The following is a 25331-nucleotide window of genomic DNA, read 5'->3' on the forward strand; positions in this document are numbered from 1 at the left end:
GTAAAGAAAATAGAAAATAAGGATCTTGTATTACTCTTTCGTCGATATAATTTATCAAACTACGAGCCACTCCATACTGTAGACTTTCTTTTTTTTTATCTCGAAGATAATTTTTGTGTCTCTCTTTGTAAAACCTAAAGAAGCTTCGCCCCCCCTCCCCGTTTGACAAGCAACATATTCAAAAGAAGATTTAGGACATATTCCCGAATCATCCAATAAATCAATTTCATGTGCTTGAGAAAGTTTAACATTTCTTTGTGATGGTAACAAGTGAGATAGAGATGGATGAACAAGTGGATGATTGTGCTTCTCTTCAAATGAAATGACAGAAAACTTTCCATTTGGTTGACGACTTATGACCATATGAGCTAAACAACCCGTCCTTATTTCCTTTCTAGGTTTCTTGACCAGCATATCTCGCTTGTCTAGTGCTCTGTAACCTTTTTTAAAACATGTAATTTTTCTTGAAGTCACGTATCCATGAATTTTACTTTTGTTAGCATATTCCTTTCTAACACTAAAACCAATTCTAGCAGCATATTCATTGTAATATTCAAATCCATGATCATATGAATCAAATTTCATTCCTAATTTTATTGGCAAATGAATGAGAAATATTCATATTCTCATTCTGAGGCACAGTCTCCATGGATCTACAACGAAAAAAGAATAAAGGAAGAAATATGTCCCATTGTGTTTGACAAACTGATACATTCGATTAACTCACTTTGTGTTTGACAGATTTATAAGACTTTCAAATCTCATTTCATTTACTAGCTAACTAAAGCGGGCAATCCACATTTAACTGTAATTGATGTCAAATATAAATTTTAATATTTCCAACAAAAAAGAATATCAAAGTCAAGTCTTCGTAGCCCAAAAAGTTCATTGGGGAATTTTCACAAACACATAGTGGTAATTTTTCTACCTATCAATTACCACAATGGAAAACATACAAATAATAAGTATTTGATTTCTACATAAATGAAAATAGATCAAAAAGAACCTAACGATGATAGTTAGTTTAAATCTAGCAAAAGAAAAGTTATGCGTCTTGTTCTCTTGCTCTCTGTTTTTTTTTTCTTCTTCCTTGTGTTCTTTCTATTGATTTTCCTTCTAAAAATATGCAAGATATCTTGTGCATCCATAATTTTAAGTATTGCAAAATGACAGCAAAGAAATTTTTGGAGGGAACGGGGAGAAAAGAGAGAAACAATCGGACTTGGAGGGAATAAGGAGAACAAAAAAGAAATAATAGGACTATTTTTAATTAATATAATAGTATATTTATTATCTAAATCATGGTTAGAGATATATTTTAATTAATTAAATCTTAGCCATTAAATCTAATCTACACCATATGTCATTAATCAAGGCTAGAACTTGGGGAAAATGGAGACGAAGAAAATGGAGAGGAGCCGGATCCTATATTTTATACTCATCCTATACTTCATTATTTAAAGTATTAATTTGTCATTTATAAAAAACAAATAAACATCATGATATTAATTCAATTATTTTATGATAGTTTTCATCATGTCAAATTTGCCAAAACTTGATTTTGTGGCACTTGACATTTCTGGAAAGAATTATTTGTCATGGGTACTTGATGTTGAAATTCACTTTACCGCTAAGGGTCTTAGTGATAGTATAATTGAAGGGAATAAGGCATCAAGTCAAGATAAATCAAAGGTTATGATTTTACTTCGTCATCATCTTGATGAAAGCCTGAAGGTTGAATACTTGACAGTAAAAGATCCACTTGAATTGTGGATAGGTTTGAAATGGAGGTATGAACACCTCAAGGCAACAATATTGCCAAGAGCTCGTTATGAGTGGATGCATTTACGATTTCAAGATTATAAAACTATAATTGAGTATAAGTCTGCTGTATTTAGAATCACTTCGACATTAAAATTATGTGGGGAAACTATAAAAAATGACGACATGTTGGAAAAAACACTAACTACTTTCCATGCCTCCAATATGATATTACAACAACAATACTTCCATGGTTTTAAAAAATACTATGAATTAATCTCATGCCTTCTGATGGATGAGCAGCATAATGACCTTTTAATGTTCGTCCTGCTGGAAGTGCTCCATTATCGAAGGCACACGGGATAGAAGCACACGACCAATTTGAAATAAGACAAAATAATCGGGGCCATAATAATGTGCGCGGGCGTGGCAAAGGCAAAATACAATATAATAATCTTCGAGGTGGTGGTCATAACAAAAGAGAAAACAATATAGGTTCTCAAAATAATCCTTCTAAAGGAAAGGGTGATCACTGTCATCGTTGTGGCCTTAAAGGTCATTGGAAAAATGAATATCGGGCACCTCATGAGCATTTTGTCAAGCTGTATCAAAATTCCTTTAAAAGGAAACGAAATAAAGACGGTGCCTTCTCTTCTAATACTCGGGTGGAGTCACATTTGACTCTCAAAGATGATGCTAAGGCAAGGTCTTCTCAAAAATATTATGAGAATGTTAAGGCAGATTTAGCATTGAAAGATGATATTTTTGATGGTCTCGATGATATTACTCATCTAGAAGCTGAGGACTTCTTTGGGGATTGCAATTGAAGATTGATAATTGAACTGGAAATGAATAATGTTGTTATGTGTTTTTAATGTCTTAGTTAAAGTTCACGTACTTAAATTTTCTTTTGTTAAGTTTCTTACTTCTTATTATGTATTTTTATTTTTAGGGAAAAGGGCCTGATTTACCCCTAAACTTTATGATTTGGAGCTGATATACCCTCTGTTTAAAAAATGGCCCATATATGCCCCTGCAGTTATAAAAATGGCTCATATATGCCCTTTTACTTAACAGACCAATATTTAATAAATTAAAAATTCATTTTTTTATGCTTTAATTTGAGAAAATGTCACGTGGCTCTTAAAATACCCCACCCAGTAACTTTTCACCAACCCGACCCAATTGGAAACAAGAAAACCCCACCCACTTAAATAAACCTAACCCATTTCATTCAATGGTCTCCACTCTCCACGCTCAACACGAAAAAAATCAAAAACTTGTTAGGGTTTCAGTGAGCTCTAAACAAGCGTCAATCAGTCTCAATATAGTTCAAAATCTTAGGTAAGTTTCGATTACTTTCTTCCCTTTTCTTTTAAGAATCTTTGGTGTTAAAAATACAGGGTAAAATGTGAGAAAAGTGTAACTGAGTTTACCTATGTGCTTTTTCCCTTGACATTTTGTCCATGGAAGGTTTATTTTCTTACTTTAATACATGAGTTTATCTCTTTGTATGCAAAGATGGAATCTTTGTTGGTCCCCAAATAGTTAGTCTTTTTAAGATTTTAAAATTCATTTTTCAGTTGGTTGGTGTTAAATGCTAAGGTAGTCCCTATGTCTAAGTTATTTGCTTGTTGCAGGTGTCATTTTGAAGGATGATTGAAGAAGTGGATATTGTTTTCAACTATGGGGGCAATTGGGTAATTTCCCCAAAGTTGGGATACAATATAAAATTTCAGCACACCTGGTATTATAATACTTGTTTAGTTTGTTATGATGATTTGTGTGAAGCTTTTACTTCCAAATTTGGATTTTGGGAAGTTCAACAATTGTTGGTCACTGGTCCATCTGGTACTTATTATGTAATTGAAGATAATGATGGAATTAAAACTCTTTAATACTTATTTTCAAAAGATTTCAAGGTAATAAATTTTTATGTTGTAGATGCTCATGAATTGAGAGTTTCTGCCACAAATATCATATATCATACTGAATCATATTCGGTGGATGTTGAAGTTGCTACTGTTTGTGTTTATAGTGAGTGGAGGATGATACTCTTTATGAAATGGGCAACAACTATGAAATTGTTGAATATAATGCTGAAGTGCTTCAACTTTATGAACATGAAAAAGAGAGAGTTGTGAGTGATGGACTTGAAAAGTTAAAGGAATTAGAAATGGGTATGACCTTTAAGACTATTCAAGAAGCTAGGCAGGTTGTTAGCTTTTATGCTAATAGCTAACAAAAAGAAATTGAAAACAAAAAAAAGTGATAAAAAAAGAATTAGGTATGAGTGTTATGATGGTTGTCCCTTTACTCTTCTCATATCTAAGGATGGAAAATCAGCAACATTTAAGGTTAAAACATTGAAGCCTAAGCATACTTGTGGTGATTCTTTCTTTAATCCATTGGCAATTTATCATACCTTGGCTGTTTATTTTAAGGATGAAGTTCAAAACAATCCAAAATACCCTATCAAAGATATGAGAGGAATTCTTGAAAAAAAATTCAAGTTGAATGTCTCAAGATTCAAACTAAAAAGAGCCAAAACAATGGCTCTCAATAAGTTGGAAGGTAGTTTCAAAGATGACTACAATAGGCTTGAATCTTATGGTCAATAACTTAGACAATCAAATCCAGGATCTAATGTGGTAATTAATATCTCTAAAGATGCACTTGAACAAGGCATAAGAAGGTTTTTGAGAATGTATATTTGCTTCAAGGCTTTGAAGGACGGATGAAAAAGTTTGAGCCTATAATTGGTTTAGATGGAACATTTCTCAAAGGAAAATGTAAGGGGCAACTATTAGTAGCTGTTGGGCAAGACTCAATGAATCATTTCTACCAAATAGCTTGGGCGGTGGTGGAAAAGGAAAACACAAGAACATGGACATGGTTTATTCAGTTGTTGAGGATTTCGTTGGAGCTGAAAAATGGTGAAACTGTGACATTTATGTCTGATATGCAAATGGTAGTTTTAAAATATATATTTTTCTGATTGCCTTTTCTTTATCTTTTTTCTTACTGTCATTTTTTTCTTGTCGATTTTTAGGGCTTGTTGGATGTTGTAGCTAATGTTCTTCCAGAAGCACACCATAGGTTCTGTGTGAGACATATAGAATCTAACTGGTGCAAGAAATGGCGGAGTGGTGAAGAGAAAAAATTGATGTGGTGGTGTGCATGGAGTACCTATGAAGAAGAATTCAAAGACACTTTAAAGGTGTTAGGAAAGGTGGATGAAGATTCAGCTAGTGATCTTCTTCATTTTCCTGTAATTAAATGGTGTAGGGCATATTTTGATACTCAATGTAAGAATCTAATGGTAGACAATAACTTCACCGAGTCTTTTAACAGTTGGATACTTGAAGCTAGACAAAAACCAATCATTAAAATGCTGGAGGAAATTAGAGTGAAGGTGATGAATATGTTGGTGAAAAATGAAAAAGTGGGCAGAAAATGGCAAAATGCTATCAGTCCAATGGCTATGAAATTGTACAATGACTATCGATTAATGGCTACCAATTGTACAATTGAGTTCAATGGAGATTATGGTTATGAAGTGAAAGATGGAGACACGGACACACATACAATGAATTTGGAGTTGAAGAAATGCACTTGTAGATTATGGGACTTGGCGTGGAATACCATGTCACCATTCCATCAAGGCACTTTTGCAATAAAAAACTGAACCATTGGAAGAGGTTCATTACTGGTACAGAAAAGAGGCTTATTTGTTAACATACAAGAACAAGTTGCAACCAGTTAGGGGTTCTCAATTCTGGAAAATCGACCCTACTCAAGCAATGGAACCTCCAGAAATGGTAAAACTTCTTGGCAGACCTAAGATGAAAAAAAATAGAGAAACTGATGAGGCAAGTTTGAGAAAGGGGGCATGGAAGCAGTTCAGAAAAGGAACTATAATGAGATGCAACAAGTGTGGTGATTTCAATTACAATGCTAAGGGATGTTATAAGGTAATCTCTCTTAATTTTTTCTTTTAGTTAAAAGGTGTTCGTTTTTGTTAATCACAACAATTTTTTTGGGTTGAAGGACCATGAAGATGGTGAAAGTTCACATGAAAGAAATAAGAAAGCAAGCAGTCAAAAGTCGAGGAGTCGAGCAGGAAAAAACTCTACATTTAGTGCCACTGCAGAGTATGAGACGTGAAGCTTCACCCCAACAATTTCAGACACAACAGTCGACTGCCTATGGTCCTGAGATCGGGAATGAAGAAGATCCAGCATTGCGACCAATGGTAATTTCTGAGATAGAAACAAGGATGGAAAAGAGGTCTCGAATATTTGAAGGAATAGGAAGCAGGAAGATTGTTTTTAAAGGGGATGTGAGAGGAATCTCGACCCCTTTGGATCTACCATATTCACCAAAAAAGACTACTTGGAAGGGCAAGAAAGCAGTCACGACTGGTCAATTACAAGCTGAAGTAAAGAAGAAAAGAGTGAAGCAAATGGCAATGAAGGGCAAATTGCCCGTGGATACTGATGGTGATCTAGTTTAGAAGTGGTTGATAATTTTTTGACATTAGGTGGTTATTTTGGATAGTATTATATGATGTAAATCCAAACAATTTCTTTTGTCGCTAACCATATAGTAGATATTCGTGGTTGGTTTAACCACCAGAAGGTTAATCTTCTTTTGCTGGTAACATGTGTTAAGATAATTTTATGAAAATTGAGAATTATATTCTATTGCATCTAGTGTAATTATTGTTGATTGTATTTTGTGCGAGAGAGTAAATTTATGTGATTTGATTGGTAGCGTTGTTTAAATTATGACTAAAATTAGCATTGTTCACGAACTTCTTTGAACTAGTAGATAGCTCACAAATGATAAAACGTGGAATGTCAATAAGTCATTGATGATTCTCTATCATTTTACCTTGAGCTTTTGATTCTCTTTCATTACTAAATAATACATAAGTTGACAAAATCACTACACAAGACCAAATAAGGTGAATCAAAAGTAGTCATAAATCAATACAATGAACCAAAAGTTAATTACACATAAGTCACAAAACTGAAAGTGAGATGAAAAATTTTAGTCGCATAATATAGCCTTGGAATCTAGCATTTAAATTCCCATAAAAGATATGATCCTACAAAGTACTACTATATTTCCAAAATTTACAAAGTTTTTTGCCTCAGTGAGTGAAGAAAAGAACCCAACTAAGCAACTGAATGTAAAATAACTACATCTCTCGAATTTTAAGATTTCACAAACGCAATGACTCCGTCCACAGTCCGTTCACGAACACTCTGAATCTGTGGTGTGATGGCCAATAAAACTTCAGCAGACTCTCGATTGTCACTTGTAACTGCAATATGTATTAGCATGTAATTATCCTAATCAACGACAGTAAGATCAGCTCCAGCTTGTAGTAAGCATTAAATAATTTCTGCATAACCTTTACGAGCAGCAACGAGCAAAGGAGTTATTTCACCACACCATACTCCTTCACCAACCTTAACATTGGTAGTATCCCCTGCCTTTACCACACAACGAAAAGAATTGGCTGCCGCAACTGCGAGCAGAGGACACATATTATCATCTCCTATTTGAGCATCAAAATTAGCATGGTGTTCTAGCAACGGTCTACAACGCATATAAATGGTGTTCCAACATCAACATCACTTCGCAAATCAACGTCTACACCTATATGCAGAAACAATTTAACCAATTCAAATATGTCCATTTCCTGCATCATTAATGGACAAAATAAAACACATAAGAATATCACTTCAAGCAAAGAATATCAAAAACAAAATTAGTAACACTCTTCTCACATTTTACCCTATAATTCTAACACCAAAGATCCTTAAAAGAAAAGGGAAGAAAGTAATTGAAACTTACGTAAGATTTTGAATGATATTGAAACTGATTGACGTCAATTTAGAGCTAACTGAAACCTAACAAAGTTTTTGATTTTTTTCCTTGTTGAGCGTAGAGAGTGGAGACCATAGAATGAAATGGGTTAGGTTTATTTAAGTGGGTGGGGTTTTCTTATTTTCAATTGGGTCGGGTTGGTAAAAAGTTATTGGGTGGGGTATTTTAAGAGCCACGTGGCATTTTCTCAAATTAAAGCATTAAAAAAAATGAATTTTTAATTTATTAAATATTGGTATGTTAAGTAAAAGGGCATATATGGGCTATTTCTATAACGGCAGGGACATATATGGGCCATTTTTAAATGGAGGGTATATTAGCTCCAAATCATAAAGTTCAGGGGTAAATCAAGCCCTTTTCCCTTAATTTTATGAAGATAAATAAAATTTTCCAGTCCTCAATTGGATCCAAGATGAGTAATGGAGATATGTGTCTTCTGGACAGTGCCACAACTCATACAATACTAAGAGAAAAGAAATATTTCTATCATTTGATTATGAAAATGACATGTTAATACAATATCTGGTAGCACAAAATTGATTGAGGGCTCTGGAAGATAGACCTTATTACTACCTGGAGGAACATTATTGGTAATCAATAATGCATTGTATTGTAATAAGTCTCAAAGAATTTTGTTAAGTTTCAAGGCTATTCTCCAAAATGGCTATCATGTTGAGACTGCACATGAAGGAAATGTGGAATACCTTGATATTACTACTATAAATGCGGAGAAGAAAACTGTGCATGAAAAATTGCCTGCACTTTCTTCTGGGTTGTACCATACAAATATTGGTATGGTTGAATCACATGCCGTGGTAAACAAAAGGTTTACTGGTTCTAATGATTTTATCATTTGGCATGATCGGTTGTGCCATCTCGGTTATAATATGATGCGCAAAATAATTGAGAATTCACATGGGCATACTTTGAAGAACCAAAATGTTCTTCAATCAAAGAAATTCTCTTGTGATGCTTGTTCTCAAGGAAAGTTGGTTATCAAACCATCAGTGGCTAAGGTTCGGATGGAATCCCCTACATTTCTAGAACGGATACAGGGTGATATATGTGGACCTATTCACCCTGTAAGTGAACCTTTTAAATATTATATGGTCTTAATAGATGCATCTACAAGATGGTCACATGTGTGCTTATTGTCAACTCACAATATGGCTTTTGCAAGGTTGTTGGCTCAAATAATAAGGTTAAAAACACAATTTCCAAATTATATAATAAACAATTCATCTTGATAATGCTGGTGAGTTTACATCTCAGGCATTTAATGATTATTGTTTGTCCACTGGAATAATAGTTGAACATCTCGTTGCACATGTTCATACTCGATTTAGCAGAGTCATTGATTAAACGTCTTCAATTGATATCTAAATCATTGTTGATGAGGACAAAGTTGCATGTTTCAGTATGGGGGCGTGCTATTTTGCATGCAACAACACTTGTGCGCATAAGGCCAACCAGTTATCATAATATCTCCCCATTACAAATGGTTTTTGGTCAGGATCCAAAAATTTCTCATCTTAGAATCTTTGGTTGTGCGGTATATGTTCCAATTGCTCCACCACAACGCACAAAGATAGGTCCCCAAAGAAAGATGGGGATATATGTTAGGTATGAATCTCGTTCTATTATAAATATTTGGAACCTAAAACTGGAGATTTATTTACGGCAAGGTTTGTTGATTGTCATTTTGATGAATCAGTATACCCAACATTAGGGGGAGAACAAAAACAGTTGGAAAATGAGATAGATTGGAATTCACTTTCACTGTCTCATTTAGATCCTCGAACAAATCAATGTGAGCAAGAAGTTCAAAAGATGATTTATTTGAAGAATATTGCAAATCAACTACCGGATGCATTTACTAACCTTCCACGGGTTACTAAATCATATATCCTAGCTGCTAATGCTCAAGTTCGAGTTGATGTCCCGATAGGACAAAATGTTAAGGTGATACACTCAAATTACACCTCCCTAAAGAAGTATAAGTGATCGTTGTCAAATAAAGAACCCAACTTGTAGGTTAGAGTCGATCCCACGAGAAATATGGTTCAGACTTAAACTTAACTCACTATTATTTCCGTTTAGTCAAACTATTTCCAAGAAAAGTAAACATGAGGTTTTGTATCTAAAATAACATATTGTTAATTAAGTAACAAGTAAACAAAATTTAAACTTTGAGTTATCAATATGAGAGAAAAACTAGGGTATATGTGTTCCCCACAAGCTCGTGACACAATAATCCTAATAATAGTAATCATTTCCTAGTGTTTTACATGCAAAGTTGGTAAGTTAGGTATCCATAAGTGATTGGTCCTCCAAGTAGGGAATTTTACCACGCACCTTGGTCTGGCAATGGGTGTATGTTTTACTAACCCTTACCTTTACCTCAAATTATTCATCATATCAATGTATGGCTTAGTATTCGACCTCACTCCAATTGACACTAGACTATTAGATAGCATCCACCAAATCTCTGTTGTTTAATCCTTTTCTCATTCATTACCTCCTTGGTCCAGCAAGTAGGAACGAGGCGAGTTCTGAAGTTTACAACCGTTAAAAAGACTTCTAAATGAAAGGATTAATAATACATGCATAAACACTATTCAAGAATTACTTAATTACTTTCATACTTTAATTGCTCATGGTTCCCACAACCCTAGTTGTGGATTTAGCTACTTATGCTTGAGAGATCACAATTCATAATTGGGTAAAAAGAATTCATGAACTTACAAGAAGAATTGATGAAACCCGAAATCCTCAATTGAATTTCAAAGAGAAAATTGTATCAAACAAAAACCAAAAAGTTAATTGTTAAGAGTTTGCAAATTAATTCCCAAAGAACAAAACTTAGAAGTATGCAATAATGTCTAACTCCCAAAAACGAGGATTACAACTCCTATTTATAAAAAACAAATCCTAAATAAAACAGGAAACAAAATAAAGAAATGAACTGTTGGAACGCGACTTTTGTCAATGGCACGACCCACGAACCGTGGGTCGACCTACGGTCCATAGGTCACTTTTCATGGTTTAACACTTAGAAACTTTATCAGGTACTGGAACCTCAACTTCTCTGATCTCATTGATGGTTGTGCAAGATGGGCCGTGGGTCGACCTACGATCCGTCATCTGCTCCCGTGGATCCACACTTGGTCAGACTTCCCTGATTTTTCACCTACGATGCATCACCTACGGTCCGTGGGTTGGGCTACGATGAAGTTTGAATTCTAAAACTCAACTCTCAGACCAAGACCTATGACTTCCCACCCACGGCCTATCATTGGGCCTACGGTCTATGGGTTGCCCTGTTGGTGACTCATTCAGCACCTTAGCTCGCATCTCCATCAACCGCATTCAAACCTATTTTTTGCAAACATTATACACAAAACATTATTTCTAATACAAAATAGCCCAAGACACACACAAACTCTAAGTGAAACGCCTTAAAAATACCGTAAACTCACAGTATATCAACACCCTCAACTTAAACTTGTTGTTTGTCCTCAAGCGGCACACTAAACTCTAAACGACACTTATGTAGAAGCAGACATACAAACTCAAACAATCACATGGCTTTCTCAATCAATTTCATCACATTTGTGCAAATCTTTTTATCTAGACTCAACAAGCTAACTCATACGGATCAAAACATGACATAGATCGACCAATAGACATCACAACATACACTTTTCACAATCACCAAAGTATCAATTCTCCAACAATGTAACTAGTGCCCTCAGTTCAAAAGAAATCCTTTTTCACACACAATAGATATGAATTTCAAGTTTTAGGATTCATTCAACACTCACGCTCAAAAGTGACTTCAAGTACAGGTAGTGCTCAATACCATAGGCTTGCCCTTATTTTCACTACTTAGACTCTCCAAACTAGTCGATAGGATCACTATAGGAATTTCTTAGCTTGTAACGTAGGCTCAGGGTCAGGTAGGGTATATTTGGGTACTTTTTAGTGACTTTCTGCCCTCCTTGACATTACATTGACTTTTACCTCTTTTCTCAACCAATTCTTGACATCTTTTTATTTTCTGCTATTTACCTTGACTCTTTTCAACACAGATGTGATATTGCATTTATCGCTCTTATTTTTCACATTCCTCTTTTTCTTTGTTTTCTTCATCATCTTTTTCATTGCTCTTTTTGTTTCTTTTGACTTCAACCATATCTTTTTCTTTCTTTTCTTTTCTTTTCTTTTTCTTTCTTCTACACAAAACTCTTTTCGTACCCTTTTTCTTTTGGTTTCCTTTTTCATAGACACCCTCAACTTATGTATTTTGCATGAGTTGAGGTGCAAAATATCCGATGTCGGACCAGGGTCAAGATTAAGATAACATTTTGAATTAGCCACCCTCAACTTAGGCTTTTCACCTAAGTCAAGGTGCACATGTCCAAAGAGGGGCCGGGGCCAAGACAATTGTTTTAGGGAAGGTGGATTAGGTGTATTAAAAGAAGTGGTCTACATTAGGCTCAAACAGTTGGATCAAAGGGAATATTTATTTCTTTTGGTTGAATCATTTTAGGCTTGAGTGGACTTATTTAAACAAGGGCCTATGATCATTTTCCAACTTCTAGCCTAGATTATCTTAGCAGGACCAACGGGGCAAGTTCTAGATTGGCACACATTATATGAACATTCAAACTCTTCTCACACACACTTGGCACATTGTTTCATTATTGGATTATTGAATTACCCAGTTCAAGTTTTAGCTTAATTCATGCTATCATACCGGTTCCTTATCTTGTCATATGAAGATCCAACACATTCAGCATATAGATCTAGCACATTTCAAAAAATTTAGACAGGTATCAATTTCAGAATGATTTTAGATAGCTAAACATGAGAAAAGACCGAAACTCAAGATTTGAAGGTGGGTTCGCGACGCGGAGGCATAATTAAATTTTGATTCCGAAAACGTCTTTTGAGGTAGACCACCTCATCTCAGCTCCGCGACGCAAAGCTGAAATGTTCAAATCTGGGCACTAGGCACGCGACGCGCGGCCACCCTTTTATTTCGTCCGACAAAATTTCTTCTTCGTTTTCTAACCTCAAATCACCCAAACTTGGTTCTTTTTTCCAGATTACTTTTAGATATAGATACCCAGTAAATGTACCTAAGAACCTAACTCGAAACGACCCTATAATGCGACGTAATGAACTCAGAAACTTCCCAACTCAGTCAAATTCAAGAACAATATATGAATTCAAAAATAGGTATCAAGATCATTAATATTCATATGCTTTTAGGACGAATCCAAACTGAAATAAATATGCTTGGCACGTGGGAGAACGATCCCAACGTTATGAGAGCCTCATATACCTGATAGAAGCAAATCCTTGGCAAAACACCAACTTCCTTGATCGATCTTGATGAATTTGCCATTTTCTCCTTCTTCTTTTCTCCTCTCCTTTCTCCTTAGCCCTAGCATGAAATCCCAAATTCTAAAACTGACTAAAATCTAATTTGACCCATATTAAACTCCTAAAAACGGATTAAAATAATAGGGCAATGAAAAGACTAAAATACCCCTTAAAATTCCAAATTGGACATTTCCTTAATCCAACATCTCAACTTCCAAAGGAAATAACTCACTCATACGAACTCGGAATCGCGCAAACTTGGCTGCGTTGGAAAGATCGTTCCAAGAGCTTTCTAAACATATCTGGAACTACACCTAACTCATCTTGATCTAGGAGTTATAGCCGATTGAAGTTGACCAAAAACTAAATTTTAACTTACTTGCAATTTTCCAGATTTCCTTATACTTTCCAAAAATAACTATTTTCAGATTTTAAACTTCCCTCTAGTTCTCTCTAGTTGCGAGATGTTACTTGTATTTGATTTATTCGTTATTTATCTTTTTTACAAATTATGACTAACCTAGTAAATTGAACTATATGAACTAAAAAAATTGATATTATTTATTATCTTCTGAATATGCATTATAATTTTAGTAACTCTATTCTTACACACTTTTTGAGAATCTTGACGATTTTCATAGTAATAAGTGATTGAATGGATGCTAATTTATTTTTAAAAAGTAAAAATTAAAGTAATAAAAAGCACAAGAAATATTAAGAATGCTCGATGGAGCATGATAAAAGTAGAAAGAAATGATTAATACGGTGTGATAAAGTAAGTTAAATTTAACATGATAAGGTAAATATCTTTCTTCCCCGTCTTGCTCCCTTTTTCATTATTTAATTTTCACTTGTTTTAGGAGTTAACTTATGTAATACAATCGATTTACTAAAATTCTTATGAATGTATCTTTGTTATCAATACCTTTGATTAGTTTAGTCTTTACTTTTATGAACCAATGAAATATCTATGGTTCTTGTACAAAGAGGATGCCGAGGGACTACTACGCTCACCGCGCACTTACATTACCACCTGAACTTCTCCTTTATACTTTGAACCCCCTGAGCAAAAATCCTGAGTCCGCCACTGAACATTCATATTATTGATCATATAAAAATATGCTCTTTGTTTGATTAACTATTCATTATTTGTTTTTAGTTAGTCCAAAATAATAACTTTAAAGTTTATTGGTGTAATAATTAATTGACATTAGTTTAGTTTAGTAAATTCGAGTCTTGAGTCACTATATTAGTTGGTGACCATGTACACTTGTGTGTGTATTTGAGAGCAACATGACACATTTTATTTTTTAATCCGTCCAAAAGTAATATTATGTTTCTATAATTTTAAATTTCTCTTTTAGCCTTAATAAAATAATTTATAATCAAATAATTTTTTTAATAAAATAGTATATAATCACACAATTTATTTTAAATGATATATTATACGAATAATTTTATAAGGACAAATTACTTAACTACACTCCTTTACTTACCTTGATATCCATTTATCCCTACTTATTTCAAAAATTTCAAAAATCCCTTATTTACCTATGTATCCCACATGTATCCCGTGCACAACGATATGTATCCCTCTATGTGAAATGTATCAAACTCTATGTATCATGTACACAAGGCAATGTATCCCGCATGTATATCGTGCACAACGCTATGTATCCCGCTATGTGGAATGTATCAAACCTAATGTATCTCGTGCACAACGCTATGTATCCCGCTATGTGGAATGTATCAAACCTAATGTATCCCATGCACAATGCTATGTATTCCGCTATGTGGAATGTATCAAACCTAATGTATCCCGTGCACAACACTATGTATCCCGCAAACATCATTTTTAAGGGATTTTTGGTAAATAGAAAACTAGAAGGGATAAGATGTTATTTAGTACTTATAATATGTGGTTCCTATAATTTATACATTTCATAAACCTCCCTCCGGGCTTTATTCCATTTCACTCACCTCCCTTTTGGTGTTTGATATATATTACATTTACCTCCCTCGTTTAACTTTTTTAGGGGATAATTCTTATAATTTATCTATTACTAGTAAAAAGGTTATGATCGAACTATTTTGCCCCATTTTAAGATACTACTAGTTTATTTAATTAAATGTGTAAATTTCTTATTAAATAATTTTCATCCTTCGTCATTGTTAGTATTTCCAAAGTCAGGTTTGCAAATTTAAAATATTCCCAAAGTCAGGTTTGCAGATTTAAATATATATTAATACTCTATGATTATTTTCAGAAGAAATAGATAATGAAGTCTTAGAATAGAAGAACTGCATTAGGGTTCTTTTAATCTGCAAAAATATTTCCCAATAATAAGTTTGATTCTCTGTTCGTATTATCTGAATCTCATCTTTAATTTTGTGGTATTCTATAAAACTCAATATTTTTAAATAATAAAACTTGAACTCAATATTTTCAAGTAATCAAACTCCAAAATCTTTAATTCTATTATATTAAACCAATTCAAACTTCAAATTTCTACAATTTTTTTCTTATAAAGAAATCAAGATTTAAGTTTAGTACCCATAAAATTAAGATTTACAATTCTGTAGTGGACTGCTGATAGAAAACATAAGTTAGATAAATGGGTCAAGCAACAAAAATAGGTAGACGACAACGTAATTTTATAGAAATTTTTTGACAATAAATAGAATTTGAAGAATATCAACAAAATAAATAAATAAAAAGAGTGCATTAAAAGGGGCAGTTTGGTCAAGGCATAAATTTTTATATTAATAATAAATATATTAAAAAAATTATTGTAGAGAGAGGTAAATCTATATATATATATATATATATATACACACTACCTTAAAAACATGAACTATCAGACTTGAATATTGAATTACTATAATAGCCCCAATTAAAAATACTCAATTTATTTTATTTATTAATTTAATTAATTTAATTATATTGAAAATAGATACCTTTTCAAATTAAAGGATTGTGACTTTTTCAATAAATTGTGACTTTTCCAAAGGATTGTGACTTTTTTGACGGGTTGCGATTTTTTCGAAAGATTGTAACTTTTATAAAGGATTGTGCCTTTTCTGATGAGTTGTGCCTTTTTTAGAGGGTTGTGACTTTTCTGATAAGCAGTGACTTTTTTGAAAGGTTTTGACTTTTCTGATAAGGCACAATTAACACATATTCATACTACTATTTGGTAGCTATAAATAGAGGGATTTCCTCACACTTTTAAACTACAATTTCTTTAAGTTTTCTACTCTTCTTCTTCTTCTTAAAAAATCTCAATTGTAATTTGCAAAAATTGATTAAGTTCGAAATTCGAGGTACTCATAAGAAAGAGTTGGTGAAAAAATTGTAGTAAATCATTCATCAAATCACAATCGTATTTTTTCTTACCATTTTCATGAGTTAACAGTAACGAAAAGTTGTGGGAGAGACAATAATATTAAACATATATGAAAAGAGGCATATGATTTAGGTAAGATATTTCTTCTTTGTAAATTAAAAAAAAAAGATATTTCTTCTTTGTTTTTTTTTATTATTATTATTCTTTTCCCTCAAATGAAGGAGTTTCTTCCTAATTTTTCTAAAACAATGGGTATCAACGTAGTCCATTGAATTATTAATTTTAATGTTAAATTCACTATTTCAAAAATAAATTTTCACTTTTACTTATAATATGATATCATAGCCATGATAATAATTATTTTTAATAGATATGTATGTAAAAATGAACAGAGAAAGTAAAGTGTTGGTGGCAATAGATTTAAATCAAATGGAACACTAGAGTGAATACAGTATGAACATATATTTTCATCTTCCTTCTTCATTGACTATGTATTGTTCCATATAATTTTTCTTTATGTCACAAGATACACTCATTACTAGCTATATATAAATAGATAAGAAAATAGCGATTGATCATAAAATGATCTTAAATCAAATTAATGATTCTATAAATAATACTTTAAATATTATTATTGAAAAATTTAAATATTTTATATCATTATACAACTTCTATAAGATACTATGTATGCGGCAAAAAAAAGGAGAAGACTACAATTCCACAATGATAAGACAGAAACTTAATTAAATGAAATATTTTTCACCATAAGTGATGTTATTCATATATTAAAATTAAATTATTCTACTGAAGTATATATAATTATCATTCATGATAACAACCAAGTACACTTTTTTTGGTAAAATTACCTCTCTATGATAGTCTTACTCAAATATTAATTGAGTAATAATATTTTTGTTACATAAAAGATAAAATATTGAAATACTTATGGTAATTTATTTTTTTTATGGTAATCTTTATTAGTGTCATGCACATACTTAATTTCAAGTATGAATATTTAAGACAAAATTTGTACTTAAATGATGTACATCATTTATGTTCATAACCTCAAGAGGAAAGGCTATTGATGACATTTTTTGAATGGACATTTTATTTTATTTTGTTGGTTAGATTTGTTTACAAAATTGAGTGAAGTAAGAAATAATATCATTGAAGAAATGTCTTTTTCTCTCATATTTAAATTTTTAATATATTTTGAAATGTTTTAATAATATTTGGTCATTTTGATCTCAAAATACAAGTAACTCTATGACAATATATATTAATAATTTAAAAACACTTTTCCTATGTTCGTTCAGTTAATTATTTACTAAAAAGCTTTAATTTAGTAATATTAATTATATTTTACAACATCATATACTATATATACGATACACACGTGCAACGCACGTGCTGTGAAACTAGTATAATATAAAACTACGAGGAAGATGAGTGGAAATAAAGAAAAAAAAGGTTTGTAAAATTTAAAATTGTTCATTTCCAAAACAGAATGCTACTTTCTCTTTCAAATTTTGAAATTTAATAACTTTACTTTTTTAAAAAAAAAAATTGAAATTTCACACATAAATTTTCTTCCCCCCTTCGCTATAATAACTGATAACTTGTCATTTTACGCAATAATTAAGAAATCATAAATAAAATAATTAATTTAACTAATTTACCATTTATTCATATTGATGGATATCAAGATAATTTATGATAACATAGAAGAGAAAATGATCAAAATGATCCTTAATGTATATGAATTACTTTGTTTTGATCCTTAATATATTTCACATGATCCATATAGTCCTTAATGTATCATAAAAAGTACTCAATTTGATCATTTGTCCTAAATATAACATGGACATGAGTTAAGTTTAACGTTGGACCTCACTGAAAAATAAAACCACCCAAAATATTTCCCTTTCTCCTTCATTCTCTAGTCCTCCCGTCAAAACCTCTGTTTTGAAGAGCTTATGGGTGTTTTTGCCTCAGCCATAGGAGGAACTTCCCTCTTCCACTTTTAAAAATATTACTTCTCAAAAGTGTGGTTTAGATAGTTGAATTTTGCTTTTGATAAATATTTAAGGATCGAGTTCATCTTATATTTTATATAAGTTGTGAATTGGTTTTTACAAATGCCTCCAACATAAAATTTGCTCAGTTGATACTTCATTAGCCTCATATGACAAGTTTTAGTGCTGAAAAATGTTGTCTCAAACACATGAGCAGTTAAAAAAAAAAATTGTGACCATCAGATATATACCACTGACCTCACTATGGACATTAACAAATCTAACAATGTGATTAAATCTTATAATAATATTAACAGTGTAAAAAAATAAAATAATTTTTTCAGTTAACAATAAAATTATTTTTTTAGAAATCTTAACTTTGAATTAAGGCTAAAACAGTGGGAACAGAAGGGTGGTGGAGGAGGGGCAGAAGTGGAGAGCAGAGGCTGGTTGGTGGACGAGCGTCGGTGAGTCGGCGACCTAGACCGATGTGGTCATTGGAGAAGAAGGGGAAGGGGAAAATTGGATCAAACTTTTCACGCGACTAATGAAGGAGAAAGGGAAAGTTTTGGTTTGTTTAGTGGGCCCGTCGTTAAATTTAATTGTGAGATTTGTTATATTTAGGACAAAGGATCAAATTGAATACTTTTTATAATACATTAAGGACTATATAGATCATGTAAAATATATTAAGGACAAATATCCTTATATATTAAGGACTATTTTGATCATTTTCTCTAACATAGAACATACAAAAGGTATAAGTATTTTAAAGTGGGTGAGAACAAGAGTACAAAAGAGTAATTAAATATTGGGTAAAGGGTCAAAAATACCCCTTAATTTTAGTTTATTAGTTGATTATACCTCCGCCGTTAAAACAAAGTTATTTATACTATCGCCGTTACTAATTTCATTGTTTATACCTCTCAATTGACGAAAATTCCCAAGTTGACTCAAACTAACCCAAATTTTTAAAAACGATCCATTTCTCATTTTAAACCCAATGCCCCGACCCTCTAACGCATAACCCGTACCAACCCGGTCAATAAACAATTTTGATAGAGCAGCTAAATTACCAAAAAAAAATAAAAAAAATTCATGAATACATGTACATGTACTTGGACCCTCTCCTCTTCCTCAAAAACCTAGAAAGAACCAGTGGAAAATGGAATGGAATAATCATAGTTAGGCTTGAGAGCCATGAAAGAATCATTAGTAAGTGTTTGTTGATTCACCAATGTACTAAAACTCCCCCAGAACTCAGCCGCCATAGCATCACCATTAATTTCAACACTCCCTGGAACTCGGAATCTGAATTACACTTCTCTTGATTAGCCCCAAAAACTTCCTTTCCCGTTGAAGTTGTCAGTTGATCACCATTGATTGCAACATTACTTCCCCATAATTCAAAATCTGATAGGTCGGACACCAGATCTAGATCCTCCGCCAACCGAAAATTCACCTCCGAGTGAGCTCGTCAGTGGTGCGATGGACGGAATGCAGCTGAAAATGACGTCTTCGTCGGCAGCTTAATGGAATTTGTATTTGACGGATCTTGCATTTTTGAGTGAAGATTAAAAGCTCAGAAAAGTTGATGGAGAATTTCTCTTCCACTTGAAATTGAACCTGCAACATCACCAATAACCCAATGCCCATTATTCACCATATTCAAGACCTCAATCCTTTTCTCCACAGCCGCCTCTAATTTCGAATTCAATTTCACCAACAAAACTTTCTTTCGACTCTCTAGATTGATCATTGCAAAACAGAGCATGATTCTTTTTCGACTTTTTGTTCAAGCACCCATCATCAATTACTTTTCTCTTGCTGTGAAAGAGATTTCTTTTGTAGTATTGAATATTGGGGTTGAAATCAGTGGGATATATGGGTTATGCGTTAGAGGGTCGGGGCATTGGGTTTAAAATGAGGAATGGGTCTTTTTTTAAAATTTGGGTCAATTGAGGGATAAAAATGATGAAATTGATAACGGTGAGGGTATAATTAACTTTGTTTTAATGATAAAGGTATAATCAACTAATAAATTAAAGTTGAGGGATATTTTTGACCATTTTTTCTTAAATATTTAATGAACTCTTTGGAAAAATAAATTCTAAGAACTTTAATTTTGTTTAAGATTTCAAAAAGAAATTATGAAAAATTAAGCATTATGATGATATTAACTATAGAGATAAAATAGAAATAAATTTAATTAATTTTATCTTAGTTAATTTAGTAAGTGACCAAATAATTTGGGACTAATATTTTTAAATTAAAATTATTTTGACTCGGAAAAGAGGAGGGAGGGAGTATAATATAAATTGGTATGGGGAGGAGTGAGTAAAGAGAAACTGAATATTTGGGGGCTTAACCTAACCTAACCTAAGTTGGATAAGGGGAAATTGTAAAGAAATGAGTTGGTGCTGTTGTAATCGTCTTTCCACTTCAAGTTCGTCGGTGACTAGTGATTTGTGGAGGCAATTCAATATACCGTGTAGAATATCAAATGTTGTAGGTGTTTTGGACTCTACAGCGTGCTCTTCTGTTTATGTATTACTAATTCTTAATTCTGGTTTGTGTTTACATTGCAGGGTTTGAGGCAGAAGAGAAGCGTTTCTGCTTATTATGGCCTTAAAACCCCACCTTATAAGCTCGTAAGTGTTTTCTTTTGTTTGTCAAACATAATATGGTGACTGACCCCTCCTGTTGTTTTTGTAGGATGCACTAGAACCATATATGAGCCAAAGTATGGTTGAGATACATTGGGGAGAGCATCATCGTGGTTATGTTGAATCTCTTAACAAACAAATTGAAAAGAATGACATATTTTATGGATGCACCATGGACGAACTTATCAAGCTAACATACAACAATGGTAATCCATTACCTGAATTCGCTGATGCTGCCCAGGTAATACACCATGCTTCTATTACATTGTTTATGAATCTCGCCTTTGTGGTATTTAAATTTCATAACAGTATAGTTAATAAGATTTTCCATTTGTCCTAAATTCAGCTAAAACATTCGTATGCTTCTCTTCCTCTAAGTGCTTCAAATCAGCACATGTCTTGTCAATCTCTTAATCATCTATATGTTGGTGGAGATATTCCAAGTAGGTGACTGAGGGGCTTAGCCATATTTCAGACATAGGAATAATTTTTTGGATTTGTATTTACATATGTAAACTTCACTATTATGTGCTACCAATAACAAGTGGCGTATAAAATGGAAATATTATGAGCTGGATTTTGATAAAGAACCATTCAATTTTTATCAGATTCATATCTCTGATTTCCCAAAATATTATGTCATTCAGTTTTTCTCTTTTAGTTTTTTGAATTTTTCCAATAAAAAAGAAGTTGAGCTTCTCATTTGCCTAGTTTCTGTGAACCGAATTCTAACAAGGACAATACTTATGGATCTTCTTATCCCAGGTTTGGAATCATGATTTCTTCTGGGAATCCATGCAACCGGGAGGTGGTGACATACCTAAATTGGGACTCCTTCAGCAGATTGACAAGGATTTTGGTTCATTTACCATCTTTAAGGACAAGTTTATCGAAGCAGCTCTCACATTATTTGGCTCTGGGTGGATTTGGCTCGTCTGTAAGTTGCTAAATATAGCCAATCTTCTATATCTGTTTTATGCTTGTTTACTTGCTTGTATATGAAAAGGCTGTAGTATTTTGGGAACTAGAATTGTTGTGCTTCTGTACTCGTTGTTTCACTTCTCCTTGTATATGTTTTTCTCCAAACCAAATCAATAAGCAACTTCATTGAGGGACAGCTTGTGGTCAGTCGTATAACTAAACCATTTCATAAGGATAACTTGTGCTTTTTGTTTCTCAAACTCGTACATTAAATTTCCTGTTCCCGTCATTAATTTTAATTCAGTATGTTTGACAGTTAAAAAATGAGAGAGATCAACCTTAGATTTTGGCCTCAGTCTCTTGTACAGAGTGTGTAAAGACCAAGTTCAGAATGAAGTTCTGGACTTCATCTTGTGTGTCGACTCAATTCTCGTATAATCATGACAATTTGGTAGATTAAAGGTTTAGCAAAATTGTTATTTCTAGTCATCAACCGGCGTCTATACATGCTCATTTTTTGCAACCTTTAAATATTGAATATTCCTCTAGATCCCTAAAGTTTTCATCGCATGAACCTCCTGATTCATCTTTTGGGATGTTTTATAGCCATTGTCGACCACATTTGAACAGTCCATGCAAGGTTCTTTAGTAACACCTTCAATTTGATTATTTCAGTGAGCAGAGAGGAGAAGCGTCTTGCAATTATTAAAACATCAAATGCTGTCAATCCTCTTGTGTGGAATGATATCGTGAGGATTCTTTTTGCTAATGTTCTGTAATTTGTAACACTTTCTTAGAAATTACATTTTCTTGATTACCCAGTACTTGCATTTTCATTTGGTATCTATTTGATTCTGCAGCCGCTGATCAGTTTGGACTTGTGGGAGGTGAGTTCGTAGGCAGTATTGTTTCCCCATGTACCCTTTCACAAACCTTTTAGCATTTGCACTCCCGTGCTAATACAATTTTATATTGAATAAAGATATTCATTAATACTTGCTCTTCCTATTTTGCAGCATGCTTATTATCTGGATTACAAGGTAACCCACAGTTCTTCCCTCGTGCTTTCTTTCTGCACAGAGATTTTTTTCTAATGCGTGTCTTTGTTTCCTCTGTTTTCACAGAATGATAAAGCAAACTATGTTAATGTGTTTATGAATCATCTTGTCTCTTGGGATGCGGCATTGGGACGCATGGCTCGAGCACAGGCCTTTGTAAATTTAGGGGAACCGAAAATTCCTGTTGCATGACATTTTCCTTTAATCATCAGTTGTTTCTGTAAATCCCTGTGCAAGAAGAGCAGCTAGTTTAGTAGAAAAGCTTGTGTTCCACTGCAGAATCCCTGCCTTTATTAATCAGAATAGGTATGCGTGTTAGTACTAAAACCTTGTGCATTTGCTGCTTCGTTCATTGTTTTGAAACACATGTACTTACGGGCATAGTAATGTGTAATGGAAACACATGGTAGATTTCTTTTGTGGATCACAACAAACAGATTACTACACACCTAAATTTCATTCTTTGTTTTTGCCCAAGTGCTTGCTTCTAGTTTGAAATAGAGGTGTAGGCGACTGATTAGCAAGCAATCTATGAATATGTATGTATGCCGCATGATGTGGCGCTCCATTTGATCAGGAAAGTCATTTATGTATTTTCTCATTGTAACGCAAGGGTTGATGAAACGACACTTTTATTTCCAAAAAAGAAGATATGGCTGTTCATGTTTCACTTAAAATGGAAGACGCCTTTGAATTTATCCAACTGCTGCATTTTCAATATTACATCTTCAGATCAACAATGATGCCTCTTCCAACACCTTACTAAGGTCTCAAAACAAGGCTGAAGTTGAGGCACATCATTCAAAGGGATAGAGTATATCATGTGTAGAATAAACACACGATGATAAAATTGTATACATTTATCACTTTTCGGAAAAAATTTAAGGTGGTTGAGGCATACCATGTCATAGTTGTATGAGAGATTATTTTAATAGATAAAAATTTATATTGTCAGTCCATATCTTTATAACTTTTCCATTTCTCTTCTCTCCTCAACCCCACCTTCTTTCTATTTAACCCCTCTATCTATGTAGAGTACTTTGTAACATAAATATACTTCATTACACATTAAAAATAATAATATCCTAAAATTAGTAATTTATTATCTCTTTTGCGCATTATTTCTCCAATTCTTCAATAGAAAAATAGTAATGTCCTAAATTACTAGTAATTTATTTTATTTATTGTTTTGATAATTCTTAATGTTCATTTGTTAAAAATAAAATAGAGATAAATATATTAAATAATAATTTAGATTTAAAGTCAAATACAAAATCAATTGTATTATTTCAAAAAAGTTAAATTAAGATTTGTCCTCCTAACCTCATACAAAATCAATTGTATTATTTTTAGGACAAAACAAATAGTTATTTAAAATTACTTGTAAATCAATAAAATCAATATATAATTTTAAAAAAATCATTTTTCTCTCTCTAGTAATTTAATATTTTTTGTTCTCGAAATTCAAGCTATAAAATATTATTTATTATTATATTAACATGATAAGAATTGCAACTTCTAATATTTTAGGTTGAATTGCAACTTAGTGAGAAGGTTATATTTTGCATCTTATCATGTTAATATAATAATAAAAAAAAATATTTTGAAAATATTAATTAAATTTCACATAGCTTGAACTTCAAGAATAAATTATATCATATAAATTGAGAGAGTATGTATGTATGTAGGAGCTTATGGATGATTTTTAATTTTGGATTACATGAAAATAGAAACAAAACTTATGTAATTATTTGTCAAGATTACAGATGGTCTTTCTGTTATATTTTCTTGTTGGAGAATATTGGATATGTTTAAGTGTTTGGAAAATTATGAAATTATTGAGAAGAGAAAAAATTGATTTTGTACTCCTTTCGTTCTTCGTATTAGTTATTTTACTTTTTTTTACACATTCTTTAAGAAATTATTGATAAAAATTATAATTTACTAATTTACTCTTTAAGATATATTTTTTATACTTTCAAAAAGAATAATTGCTAGGGTAATGAATAAAAAACGATATTTAATTTTGTTAATTGATAAATACTTTTAATAATTATTTTTGTAAATTAGATAGTTAATATAGGATAGAAAAATAATACCAAATGTTAGGAGTACGATGAATTAAGCTAAATTTTATACTTTTAAAATTATTTAAAGATAAAGGAAAATAGCAAAATTTGAAATAATGGTTTAAAAAAAAAAGAGAATATGACCAAACCCAAACCCCCCCCCCCCTCCTTCCCCCAATCTATAGCCGGATTCCCAACTACA

The 25331-nt window shown here is 32.5% G+C and overlaps 1 protein-coding gene and 1 pseudogene across 1 annotated transcript; both read left to right on the top strand.

Moving 5' to 3' along the window:
* The first annotated feature begins 4313 nt into the window (after window positions 1-4313).
* LOC125829310 (uncharacterized) lies at window positions 4314-6277 on the top strand (annotated as a pseudogene).
* A 14438-nt stretch (window positions 6278-20715) lies between these two features.
* LOC125829320 (superoxide dismutase [Fe] 3, chloroplastic) lies at window positions 20716-23503 on the top strand. Its single transcript, XM_049508558.1, has 8 exons — window positions 20716-20923; window positions 21004-21066; window positions 21131-21322; window positions 21847-22018; window positions 22678-22751; window positions 22863-22889; window positions 23019-23042; window positions 23127-23503. The coding sequence occupies exons 1-8, from the start codon at window positions 20825-20827 to the stop codon at window positions 23250-23252; spliced, it is 777 nt and encodes a 258-aa protein (XP_049364515.1). The 5' UTR covers window positions 20716-20824; the 3' UTR covers window positions 23253-23503.
* The last annotated feature ends 1828 nt before the right edge of the window (window positions 23504-25331 follow it).

Source organism: Solanum verrucosum, unplaced genomic scaffold, assembly GCF_900185275.1.
Source record: "Solanum verrucosum unplaced genomic scaffold, falcon-dt-bn FXZP01000157.1, whole genome shotgun sequence".
Taxonomy (NCBI): Eukaryota; Viridiplantae; Streptophyta; class Magnoliopsida; order Solanales; family Solanaceae; genus Solanum; species Solanum verrucosum.

Coding starts and splice junctions, on each gene's coding strand:
- LOC125829320 (XM_049508558.1), top strand. CDS start 20,825: ATGAGTTGGTGCTGTTGTAATCGTCTTTCCACTTCAAGTTCGTCGGTG. Junction 22,752..22,862: donor CTCTTGTGTGGAATGATATC/GTGAGGATTCTT, acceptor TTGATTCTGCAG/CCGCTGATCAGTTTGGACTT. Junction 23,043..23,126: donor CTTATTATCTGGATTACAAG/GTAACCCACAGT, acceptor CTGTTTTCACAG/AATGATAAAGCAAACTATGT.